Source organism: Erinaceus europaeus, chromosome 2 (assembly GCF_950295315.1).
Source record: "Erinaceus europaeus chromosome 2, mEriEur2.1, whole genome shotgun sequence".
NCBI lineage: Eukaryota > Metazoa > Chordata > Mammalia > Eulipotyphla > Erinaceidae > Erinaceus > Erinaceus europaeus.
Window position 1 is genome coordinate 184,340,232 of NC_080163.1, and position 12,465 is coordinate 184,352,696.

At 54.1% G+C, this 12,465-nt stretch overlaps 1 protein-coding gene across 1 annotated transcript; it reads left to right on the top strand.

The window, feature by feature from the left end:
• The first annotated feature begins 319 nt into the window (after positions 1-319).
• LRFN3 (leucine rich repeat and fibronectin type III domain containing 3) lies at positions 320-9,373 on the top strand. Its single transcript, XM_007536902.3, has 3 exons — positions 320-1,474; positions 3,350-4,792; positions 8,745-9,373. Exons 2-3 carry the CDS (start codon positions 3,366-3,368, stop codon positions 9,208-9,210), a joined length of 1,893 nt encoding a protein of 630 aa, XP_007536964.1. The 5' UTR covers positions 320-1,474; positions 3,350-3,365; the 3' UTR covers positions 9,211-9,373.
• The last annotated feature ends 3,092 nt before the right edge of the window (positions 9,374-12,465 follow it).

Below are 12,465 nucleotides of genomic sequence, written 5' to 3' on the forward strand. Positions count from 1 at the left end.
GTGAATGGAAACTGGATACACACACACACACACACACACACACACACACACGCTTACAGCTGAGTGGCCCCAAGGTTGTACATAAAGGTCTGTCATTGTCTCTGTCTCTTTGACAGATGTCTCTGTCTTTATCTGTCTGGGATTTGTCCTATCTCTTGTCTCTCTGTTTCTCTCAACCTGGCTTGGTCTCCAAGATTTCTCACTCCCAAGAAACCCCAGGGCGACTCCACGGGAAGTGGGGCTAGGGAAGCGCCTTGGGTGGGGGGGGACTGCATGCACCTTTAAGCGCGGACGCGCGCGCGGGGCCTGCGCCTTTAAGCACGGGCACGCGCACGGCTCTGGGTTCCCGGCGAGGAGGCCGAGGGAGCAACCGGACCCGGCCCGCCTGCCCGGCCCCCGCCCGGTCCCCGCCTCGGCCCCGGCGGGGGAGGGGTCTCTGCGCGCGGCCCCTCCCCCCTACGCCCCCGCCCACGCTGCGGCGCCCCCACTCCGCGTGTCCCTGTCCGTCCGCGCCCAGGCCTCGCCCCACCCCGGCCCCCGGGGCTGCTTGGCCGCCCCCCACCCTCTGCAGCGGACCCCTTCCCTCCGGGCCAGCCCCCCGCCGCAGCCGGGAGTCTGCCGTCCAGAACCAGGGCTGGCATCTCAGTATTGGGGGCCTGTACCCCGAAACTGGTTCCAGAGATCCAGAAACCTGAGTCTGGGACCCCTGATCTGGGGCTGGCACCCCAAGACCTGGAGCCTGAACACCAATATCTGGAGCTGGAATTTCAGCATCAGTCTCTGACACCCCGAGATCTGGAGCCCAAACCCCAAGATTTGGATTATGGACCTCACAATCTGATGCCTGGATCTCGAGATTTGGCACCTAAAGCCCTAAGTCTGGAACTGAACTCTGAATTCTGTGCGTGCCTGGGACCTTGACATTTGGGACTGGATTCCCAGATCAGCACCCACTATTCGGTACCCGAACCCTAAGATTTGGCCCTCAGGTTCCAGGACTTGGCATTCCAATGGGCCTTGATCAGAGTTTGGGCCTCAAGTTCTTGCTGGAACCCTGAATGCTGAAAATGTGGTGCTAAAGACCTTCAAATCTTGACTCAGCACCCCAATATCTGAACCCAGCACCCCAGTATCGGATCCCAAGACTGGGCTGGAAACGCAGATCTTAATCTTATCATTTGGCATTTCAGCACCACAAGATTGGAGCTGGGAGACCTTACTCCAAAAAACCCAAACTGGGGTCTGGGCCTCTAAGTTTAGACCCTCCAGTGGCCAAGTATTTGGGAGATCTGGGACCCCCAAGTATTAAAGGCTAATGAGTGTGGCCACAGAACTGAGCTAAGACACGACAGCACTTCTTCTACTGAGGTCTTGGGGTCAGGGAAGACATGACCAGAACTCTGGCCCCTGACCCCTGACCCCTGACTCTCTTGGAGCCTGAGGACTCTGAGCCGTGAAACGGCTTGCAGCTCAGGTAAGTCTGCTGGAAGACCCCCATGGTGCGGAGGGACTTGGGAGGAACTTAGTGTCCGAGATGGAGGTATGTGGGAATGACCCCTAGGGGACAGCCAGGGAGGCGGACAGCTGAGGACAGCCCACAGAGGTAGATGAGGACCAGGTTCCCCTGGCCACCCTGAGGGATTGCTCGAGAAGCAGACACTTCTCCAATGGTCTATCTCCATCTGTGTTCTTTCACAAACACTCTGGATACCTGTCCAGCTGTGCCACTCCTCTCATCTTCTCTTCCCTCAGTTGATGGCATCTGCGGGTTTCTGACCTCCACCCTATCCAGCTTCTCGCCATCTGTCTTGTCTGATAATCTATCTCCAGAGGGCTCTCCTCTAGTTCTAGTCTCCTTCCACCTCTTACTCTGATCATCTCTGACACTTATGTCCACCTCTCCTTTCTCTGGCCAGCTCTGGCCACCAGTCCTCTCAGTGGCCTCCTCCATCTGCTTCTTCTGTCTTTGATCACCTTTCACACCACCCATCCACAGCTCCTCTATCTCTGCTCAACTGTCTACTGCTTCACTCAGTCACCAACTTGGGCATCACTCCCTGCCATGCCTCTCTTCAACCAGCCTTCACCAACTCTCTTGCCCTTGCCCACCCCAACTCAAGATGCTGGGCTAGTGGTCTGGGAGGTGGTGCAGTGAATAAAATATTACACTCTCAAGCATGAGGTCCTGAGTTCAGTCCTTAGCAGCACATGTACATGAGTGATGTCTGGTTCTTCCTCTCTCTCCTCCTTTCTTATTAATAAATAAGTAAAATCTTAATAATAAAAAAAAGATGCTAGGCTGTGGCTGTCTCTGACCATCTTTATCATCTCTATCTGTCACCTTCTCTCTAGCTGTCTCTCCCCTCGGCCTTCCCCATCTCTCTCTGACCACCTTTTGCCACATCATTTGCCCTCCTCCCACCCCTGCCCCTCACTGCAGTCTTCTACCATCCAGCCCCTGCATTTGCCAACTATCTCTGTCTCTCTTGATGCTCACTTCCAACCTTTCAGCTGCCTTTCCTCTCTCAGATGACCTCTCTCTATATCAGCCTTGCCAGCTGCCCTGTTTTCCAGCAATCTCTCACAGGTCTGTCCTCTTCTTTCTGGCCACCTCTTGTTTATGCCCATTTCCAGCTGCCTCTAAGCATCTCTTCTGACTCTGAACACCTCTGCCCACTTCCTCCTCACTTTACCCACCTCTCATCCTCATCACATACCATCTCTGTTCTATTTGACTGTTTCTTTTTTTTCTTTATTATTTATTTCCTTTTGTTGCCCTTGTTTTATTATTGTAGTTATTATTGATGTTGTTGTTGGATAGGACAGAAAGAAATGGAGAGAGGAAAGGAAGACAGAGAAGGGGAGAGAAAGACAGACACCTGCAGACCTGCTTCACTGGTTGTGAAGCGACTCCCTGCAGGTGGGGAGCCGGGGGCTGGAACCAGGATCCTTAATGCCGGTTCTTGCGCTTAGTGCCACCTGCGCTATTTGACTCTTTCTAATCATTACCACTACCCTGACCACCTCTTTGCTCTATAGCCATTTCTGATAATCTCTGTGACTGTGTTTAAAGCCTCGATTATCCCTACCTGCCACCCAACCTCCCACCTCTGGCCATTTCAAACCACCAGCCTCCCTTCTAACAGTCTTTGCTCTGTGCTGCACCCTCAGTGGACCCCATGATGCGTGCATGTTTGGCTATCCCACCTTCTCTTTCTGGCTGTCTGTAGCCATCACTTGTGCTCCCAGCCTTCTGTGACCTCCCTGGTCCGGAACCACCATCACCCATGAGGGGACCCACTCTTCTAGCCCCAGCCTGCCCTGCACCTACCTTCTTTCTTCCCCACAGGCCGCCCCTGCCCGAGATGGCCATCCTCCCTTTGCTCCTCTGCCTGCTGCCACTGGCCCCTGCCTCGTCTCCACCACAGCTGGCCACACCCAGCCCGTGCCCCCGTCGCTGCCGCTGCCAGACCCAGTCCTTGCCCCTCAGTGTGCTGTGCCCCGGGGCGGGCCTCCTGTTTGTGCCACCCTCGCTGGATCGCCGGGCGGCCGAGCTGCGCCTGGCTGACAACTTCATCGCGGCTGTGCGGCGCCGTGACCTGGCTAACATGACAGGCCTGCTGCACCTGAGCCTGTCACGGAACACCATCCGCCACGTGGCCGCGGGTGCCTTCGCTGACCTGCGTGCCCTGCGGGCCCTGCACCTGGATGGCAACCGGCTGACCTCGCTGGGCGAGGGCCAGCTGCGTGGCCTGGTCAACCTGCGCCACCTCATCCTGAGCAACAACCAGCTGGCGGCCCTGGCAGCCGGGGCTTTGGATGACTGCGCCGAGACCCTGGAGGACCTGGACCTCTCCTACAACAACCTGGAGCAGCTGCCCTGGGAGGCGCTGGGCCGCCTGGGCAATGTCAACACACTGGGCCTCGACCACAACCTGCTGGCCTCTGTGCCTGCCGGCGCCTTCTCCCGCCTGCACAAGCTGGCACGGCTGGACATGACCTCCAACCGCCTGACCACCATCCCACCTGACCCCCTCTTCTCCAGGCTTCCGCTGCTGGCCAGGCCCCGCGGCTCCCCCGCCTCTGCCTTGGTGTTGGCCTTCGGCGGGAACCCCCTGCACTGCAACTGCGAGCTGGTGTGGCTGCGGAGGCTGGCACGGGAAGATGACCTGGAGGCCTGCGCCTCCCCGCCCGCGCTGGGGGGCCGCTACTTCTGGGCGGTGGGTGAGGAGGAGTTTGTGTGCGAGCCCCCTGTGGTGACACACCGGTCGCCGCCTCTGGCCGTGCCTGCCGGTCGGCCAGCTGCCCTGCGCTGCCGGGCAGTGGGGGACCCTGAGCCCCGGGTGCGCTGGGTGTCACCCCAGGGCCGGCTCCTGGGCAACTCCAGCCGAGCTCGCGCCTTCCCTAACGGGACACTGGAGCTGCTGGTCACCGAGCCAAGTGATGGTGGCATCTTCACCTGTATCGCAGCCAATGCAGCCGGCGAGGCCACGGCTGCTGTGGAACTGACTGTGGGGCCCCCGCCACCTCCCCAGCTAGCCAACAGCACCAGCTGTGACCCCCCGCGGGACGGGGACCCGGATGCTCTCACCCCGCCCTCTGCTGCCTCCGCCTCGGCGTCCGCCTCCGCCAAGGCAGCTGACATGGCCCCCCCCACAGATCGCGGTGTCCAGGTGACTGAACATGGGGCCACAGCTGCTCTCGTCCAGTGGCCGGATCAGCGGCCCATCCCTGGCATCCGGATGTACCAGATCCAGTATAACAGCTCCGCTGATGACATCCTTGTCTACAGGTGCAGAGTTCAAGCAGTTGGGCAGCTTGGGTGGGTGGGTGTTGGGGGGGAGTGGGCTGGAGGTCCACCTTCCCTTATCCAACACAACCAAGCAAGGAGGCTGCAAGGTTACACAGGAAATCAGACAGTAAGGGAAGAGAAGTCAGGCGGAGAGTGAGAGAAGTCTGGCAGTAGTGGAAAAAAAAAAAGAAGAAGAAAAGTAGCAGGGGTTGGAGGAGTGGCTCACCCAGTAAAACGCACACTTTCCCACTCAGAAGGAGCCGGGTCTGAGCCTCCCCTGGCCACCATGTGGGAGTGCCACACAAAGGACAAGCTTTTCAAGCAGTGAAGCAGTGCTGTAGTATCTTCCTTCTCCCTGTCTCTCCATCTCTGCCTTTCAACCTCTGTTTAAAACAAAAAGTCTACCTGGAGTGGTGGAATTACGCAGGCAGGAAGCTTCAATGAAGCCCTGATAGTGAGAGTGAGGGAAAGAGAGAGGTGAGAAGGAAAGAGAGGAACAGAAGTAGATAGTAGCAAACATAAAAGGGATATCAGATAGCAAGAATTTTAAAAAAGAGAAAGAAAGAAAGGAAAGAAAGAAAGAAAGAAAGAAAGAAAGAAAGAAAGAAAGAAAGAAAGAAAGAAATTCAGGCCAGGGCCCAGGAAAGAGCGCAGCCTGTTGGAGTAAGCAGCTCACTTGCCTGAGGCTCACAGGTTCAATCTCCGGGACCACCTTATGCCAGAGTCAAGCAATACCCTGGTTCTCTCTCTTTTGCACTCATAACAAATAAGTTTTAAAAGTCATCAGGCCGTAATGTTTTTTTAAAAAAGACTTTCTTCCATGCCTGAGGCTTCAGAGTCCTAGATTCAATCCCTAGCACCTCCTTAAGCCAGAGCTAAACAGTGCTCTGGAGGTGGGGGTGAGGTGGGGTGGGGGTGTGAGAAGAAAAAAAAGAAAGGGGGAGAAAGTAATCAGGTCAGAAGAGTAAGAATTGGTAACTGAGGGAGAAATATAGAGGGGAGCAAACAAATCTGAATAGTAAAGGTAAAAGGAATCAGGATTTGAGCAGGAGAGATAGCATAATGGTTATGCTAAGAGACTCATACCTGAGGCTCCAAGGCTCCAAAGTCCCAGGTTTAATCCCCTACACCACTATAAGCCAGAGCTGAGCAGTGCTGTGGTAAAATTTTTTTTAAAAAATCAGTTTTTTCAGGGCAGCAGGTCTAGCTATAAGCCAGGCTGTGGGCAGAGCAGGAGAGCAAGCAGGAAGGCACAGGGGTCACAGGAAAAATGAAATGAGTCCCTGTTATAAAAGAACTCAGAGAAGAGGTTAAAAGGAAAGTGAGAGGAAGTTGGGGGTAGCGCAGCAGGTTAAGCACACGTGGCGCAAAGCGCAAGGACCAGCAGTGTAAGGATCCCGGTTCGAGCCCCCAGCTCCCCACCTGCAAGGGAGTCGCTTCACAGGCGGTGAAGCAGGTCTGCAGGTGTCTATCTTTCTCTCCCCCCTCTGTCTTCCCCTCCTCTCTCCATTTCTCTCTGTCCCAGCTAACGACAACATCAATAACAACAATCAAAAACAACGGGCAACAGAAGTGAAAATAAATAAATAAATATAAAGAAAAGTTAAAAAAAAAAGGGAAGTGAGTGGGCTTTGGGTTTGTGTAGTACTGGGGTTTGGTGCGTGCTCCACATGTCTGGAGTTCTGTCAATAGTAGGGAGACATTTTAATTCTTTTTATTATTATTATTTCAGATAGAAAGAGATAGAAAGAGGCCAGAACACTGATTAATCCTGATTTATGGTGGTGCTGGGGGTTGAACATGGGCCTCAGAGCCTCAGACGTGACAGTATTTTGCATAAACAATATGCTGTCCCCTCCGCCCCAACATCTCAATTCTTGATTTGCTGAATCAGATGAAGCAAAGCCCAAGTGAATTCAACCTGCTCGTTGGATAGGAGTAGCCAATTTGCAACTCTTGGGAATTCTTTACTCTCTTCTGTTGTTGCCAAAACAGAACCTGGGACATAGACACTCCAACATGTAGGTCAGTACAACTCCTGCCTCCAGGCCAGGAAGCACTTAGTACCTTGGTCACATGTGGTCAGTAGTTGTGGCTCTGACCCAGCTGCCACTGATGCCTCTTACAAAGCATCATCAAACTGTTCATGGGAAGCCATGGGTGACTCCTTGTTGTCATTGCCAGGCTGGGCAAAGGGGCTGGCTGCAGAGGACGTGCCTTACAAGGTCTAGATGCTGCACCTTGTAAAACCCAGTAAAGGCCAGTCTGCCTTTTGGCTTCCCAGGGACCCACACCTCAGGAGCTCACTACGTGATGTCCCTTTCACTCTGGGAAATTCAGCAAGATCTTTCTATTCCTTTCCTCACATGACAGCAGGACTCAGTCAACTCCATGGAGGGCCCACACCTAAGAATCACACTTCTTGCCTGCAAGGGGATGGCACAAATGCTGTCCTAGAGAGTCTCCATTCCAGAGACGATCATGGCGTTCCCCACACCTCCCTCATTAAAGCAATTTAGGAATAAAAGAGATGATAAAACAAGCGAAATCTCCAACAGGGCGTTCAGCTGTAAAGAGGAAATGTAGTGGAACTGGATGCTCAGGGTAACAGGAGGTGGGACTGGGAAGGCTAAATAGAAACCAGGCAACAGATAGAAGGGAGCCAGGAAACAGAGCTGGAAATAAGGCAACAGGGAGAAAGAGAAATCAGCAGTGGCGACCAAGGCACATCAGTTTAATGAAAACAATCAGATGAGAGGACTCTCTGGAAAGCAGGCCAGAGATATAACAATAACAATAAAGCGGTAAGGCTAGGGGGACATTTATTGGCAGGTTAGAAGGAAATTGGGCATCAGTAGCCCCGGGGAATCAAGCAGTTGGGGAGAAGAGACTCTAGATTCTGTACACTGCAGGAAAGTCAGGCAACTGGAAAAGGGAACGTGAGCACTGGCCGGAGGGGAGTCAGATGAGGGAGGGTGGGCAGGGGGAAATTGGATGAGGGTTTACAGGGAGGTTGGGAAGTGGGGTTGCAAAGAAATTTAATGGTGGTTAGGAGGAAATGGGCATTGGGCTAGGGAGAGAACAGATGGTTAGAACAAAATTGGGCAGTGAGATGCCTGGGAGCAATAGCTGGCCACAGAGCTAAGGGGAACTCAGGTGGTGGGTGGGTCAGAAATTGGGTGCTAGGTGGGAGGAACTGAGGCAGTGAGCTTCAGAGAGTAGGGTAGGGGAGCAAAGTGGAATCCAGCAGTGGAGTGGAGCAAGATGCGGCTGTAAAGCTGCAGGGCCTTGAGATCCCAGAAGTTGGACGATAGTACAGGAAAGGACTCAAGCAGCTGGGTGTACAAAAAAATAGGACTGAGAAGTCACTTACCTAGTAGAGTTCATACTTTACCATGTGCAAGACTCAGATTCAAGCCTCTAGCCTCCACATTAAAAAAAAAAAATATATATATATATATATATATGTAAAGAGGAAGAGTCACAAGTCCTGGAGTAAAGCTACGGTATCTCTCCTCTCTCTGCCTTTCTCTCCCTCTCTGTCTCTCACCCTCTATCTAGAAAAAAAAATAGAAAAGAATAACTGCAACAAAAAGAGCCCTCAGGAGCGTTGGAATCTTGCAAGCCCCAGTAAAGCCCTGGTGGCAGAGTTACAAAAAGAAATAGGACTGGCAGGAGTAAGTGGAGGGCAGCAGAGAAGTTGGGCTTTGGGGCTAACTTGAGCCTAAGCACCAGAAAAGCATGCTGATGGACAGAGTGGTACTGGCTGTAGGCTGGAGTGGTGTGTCAGGCAGTGTGTAGAGGGGACTCTGGTGACATGAGATAGCCATCGGGGTAGGGAGCCACATATCAGTTCCACGGGACCTGGGGGTGTGTGAGGGCATTGGGGGGGCAAAGCACAGGGTGGTGTTGAACAGCCAGAAAACTGACCCCACCCTGCTTGTCCCTCCAGGATGATCCCAGCAGACAGCCACTCATTTCTGTTGACTGACCTGGCGTCGGGCCGGACCTATGACCTGTGTGTGCTGGCCGTGTACGAGGATGGCGCCACAGGGCTGACAGCCACTCGGCCGGTGGGCTGTACGCGCTTCTCCACAGAGCCTGCTCTAAGGCCCTGCGGGGCCCCGCACGCACCCTTCCTGGGTGGCACCATGATCATTGCGCTGGGTGGAGTCATCGTGGCCTCGGTGCTGGTCTTCATCTTCGTGCTGCTCATGCGCTACAAAGTGCACGGCAGCCAGCCCCCTGGCAAGGCCAAGGCAGCTGCACCCGTCAGCAGTGTGTGCTCCCAGACCAATGGTGCCCTGGGCCCCCCGCCGGCTCCTAGCGCCCCTGAGCCTGCAGGGCCCAGGGCCCACACCGTGGTCCAGCTGGACTGTGAGCCCTGGGGGCCCAGCCACGAACGCACGGGTCCCTAGCAGCATACCCACCTCTGTGGCCCTTCTGCCCCGAGGGGTGGCAGGACCCAGGCCCCCCTGTGGGACCAGGCCTCAGACTCACCAAATTGCTCACGGTTTTTAAAACTGATGGGGAGGGTGTTGGGGGCACCAGGGGCAAAACAACAAAGTCCTATTTTTCTAAGTGTGGGCCTGGGCCCTTGCCCTTGTCTCTGTCTGTGGGAGTGTGGGGAGGGAGGTCATGAGGGCACCTGGAGCTGAACCTCATCTCCTCTGGGACGGGGGGTTCCCTCAGATCTGTCTGAGGTCCCAGGAGGAGGCTAAGTCAACATTCCTTGAGTGACCACTCTGGGCCGACCCTGGGCTGGATGATGCCGTGATGACCTCCAGGGCCTCTAACTCTTTGTGATCAGAGATGCAGTGAAGGAAGCCTAGGGCGTTGGGGAAGCCCAAATGAGGTGCTTTACTCAGCAAGAAGTCTGATCAGGAAAGGCTTCCTAGAGGGGATGGGTGAACTGTGAGTGGCATCTGACAGTGATACTTAAGCAAAGAGCAGACGGAAATGTGTCCCAGGCAAAGGACCCAGCACAAGCAAGGACTTAGAACATACCAGACACTGACCGTGCTTTGGCATAGGAGTGAGCAGGGACCAGGGCCCCTCAACTGAGCTGCTCTGACTCTGACCTGGTAGTACTGGGGAGCCATGGAGGATTCTACACAGGAGAAGGGCAGGCACAGCTTTGGGTATTAGGACCATCCTTCCAGCCACCATGATGAAAATAGAATGGGGGTGGGATGGGGGAACTGAAGGTGGGAGCTCAGGGGAAACCAAGGCAGGGAGCCAGGTCAGTGAGGATAAGGCTGGGCCAGGCAGGGTTTGGGGGCAGGTGAGCAAGACAGAGTAGATCAGCTGTGGACTGAAGGACCACAAGGAAAGGAGATATTCAGAGGGAGGCCAGGAAAGGAGGACAGTGAAGCTGCCTCAATACTGGGCCACAAAGGAGAGCCAGGTTTGGGAGAGAAACTCAGGCCAGTGTGGGGTTCTGTGCATTTGGGCAGGGGACAGATATCCCCCCCAGAGTGGTGGCTGTGAGACCTCAGGACCCTTGTTCTGAGACAGGAGCTAGGGGCAGAGATAAGGATCCTATGAGCAGAGGTAGGGGGCTGAGGCCATCAAGGTAGAAAGCTGGCCACTGGGACCTTCTTTACATCGGTCCTTGTGCTTTGTGCCACGTGCATTTAACCCGCTGCGCTACCGCCCGACTCCAGATCACTGGTACCTTCCATATTTAAGGGACTGGCAACAAAAACCTGACAAAGATTAAGTAAACAGTCATAGCAGGTGGAGGGACAGTGTGAAGCAGACCAGGCAAGGCAGACCCAAGTGCTGACGATGCTGAATGATAGTGGGGCTGCAGTGACCTCAGTGACAGCAGTTAGGGGATTAGCTGGATTGGTTAGATTCTGCTGACTTAGGAGGAAGAGGAGGACAGAAATTGGAATGGGGACCCTGTGATTCTGTGGGGCTAGAGCAGGGTTCAAGTTAATCTGGCTTAGTCTGCTTCTCTCCATTGCTGGGCCTCTCTCTGCCTGACAGCCTCCCACCCCCCCACCCCCTTCAGACACCCGGACTGGAGGCCTGGAGGGCCAGGGCCTTGGAAATGTCAGGCCTCATTGGAGACAGAGGAACCAGGTCAGCAGTAAGAGGAATAATGGTCTCTGACTTCATCACTTAAAATTTTTAAAAATTTTATTTATTAATGAGGGTGGGATGGAGAATCAGAGCACTACTCAGGTATGCCCCTTGCCAGGGATCAAACTCAGGACATCATACTTGAATGGACTTCACCTACTTACACCACCTTGAGGTCTGCAACCTCAAGCAGGTGGATCCAGTGAGAGTAGTGTGAGGGGAACTTGGGGCCTGTCTGACTTCTCTGGAGTAACAGTGCTAGGACGGGCATGGTGAGTGCACTGGTCATTCTCCTGACCTGGCCACACCAGATCCTGGGCTATTTGTACTTTTCTTTCTTTCTTTCTTTCTTTCTTCCTTCCTTCCTTCCTTCCTTCCTCCCTCCCTCCCTCCCTCCCTCCCTTTCTTTCTTTCTTTTCCTTCCTTCCTTCCTTCCTTCCTTTCTTTTTGCCTCCAGGGTTATTGCTGGGGCATGGTACCTGCTCTACATATCCACTGCTACTAGCAGCCATTTCTCCCCCCCTTTTTTTTGGAGGTGGGGAGTAGGACAGAGAGAAATTGAGAAAGGAGAAGGGATAGAGAGAGAGGGAGAGAGGGGCTGGGTGGTGGTGTACCTGGTTCAGCACACATGTTATGATGCTCAGGGACCCGGGTTCAAGCCCCCAGTCCCCACCTGCAGGGGGAAAGCTTCATAAGTGGTGAAGTAGTGCTGCAGGTGTCTCTCATTCTCTCTCCTTCTCTCTCTCCCCTCCCCTTCTCAATTTCTTTCTGTCACTATCCGATAATATATATATATACATACAGAGAGAGAGACACCCGCAGACCAAGGCCCCTCCAGGTGGGGAGCCAGGGCCTCGAACCAGGATCCTTGCATGGGTCCTTGTATTTCATACTGAATGTGTGTATGTGCTGAACCTGGTGCACCACCACCCAACCCCTGACCCTGCTCTATTTTCTGCCTGGATGTAGGCCTTGAACGTGATCCTCCATCAATCATGGGAGCAAGCTCCATTCCCAGTCCTCACATGAGGGCCTTTTCGTTGATTACCCTGAGGTGGACGAGGTCAGTAAACCATCAGGAGGAAAGGGAGTGGAAGGATTGAATAGTGCCAGCTATGGAATACCAGTTGTTGCCATGAGGGGGAGCCAGAGAGCAACTCTTTCATAGCCCTTTGAAGAATGCACTGTGTGCCTACTGTGTGCTGTGTGCTGAGCAAACACAAGTACGGGTGCTGCCCTTGCAATGCTCATCCTTTGGTTGGGGAAGTGGATATCCAGAAGCCATACCAGCAAGTGTCAACATCTGCGGTGATGGGGCGGGGCTTGCAGAAGAGGAAAATGGCACTGTAACCTAGGGGCCTGATCCAGGAAAAGAAGTTGAGAACGCTTTCTCAGGGGAAGTGACACCTCTGCTGAATCCTGAAGGATGCTGAGCAGGAGAAGGGGGACAGTGACAGCAAGCTCAAGGAGTGGGTGAAGGCCAGCTATTAGGCTGAGGAGCTCTGGCTTCATGCCAGGAGCTAGGGGAAGGGATGGGATCAGACGGATTTCCGAAAGGACCATCTGGCTCTGGTGGGAAGGGT

Coding starts and splice junctions, on each gene's coding strand:
- LRFN3 (XM_007536902.3), top strand. CDS start 3,366: ATGGCCATCCTCCCTTTGCTCCTCTGCCTGCTGCCACTGGCCCCTGCC. Junction 4,793..8,744: donor GATGACATCCTTGTCTACAG/GTGCAGAGTTCA, acceptor TTGTCCCTCCAG/GATGATCCCAGCAGACAGCC.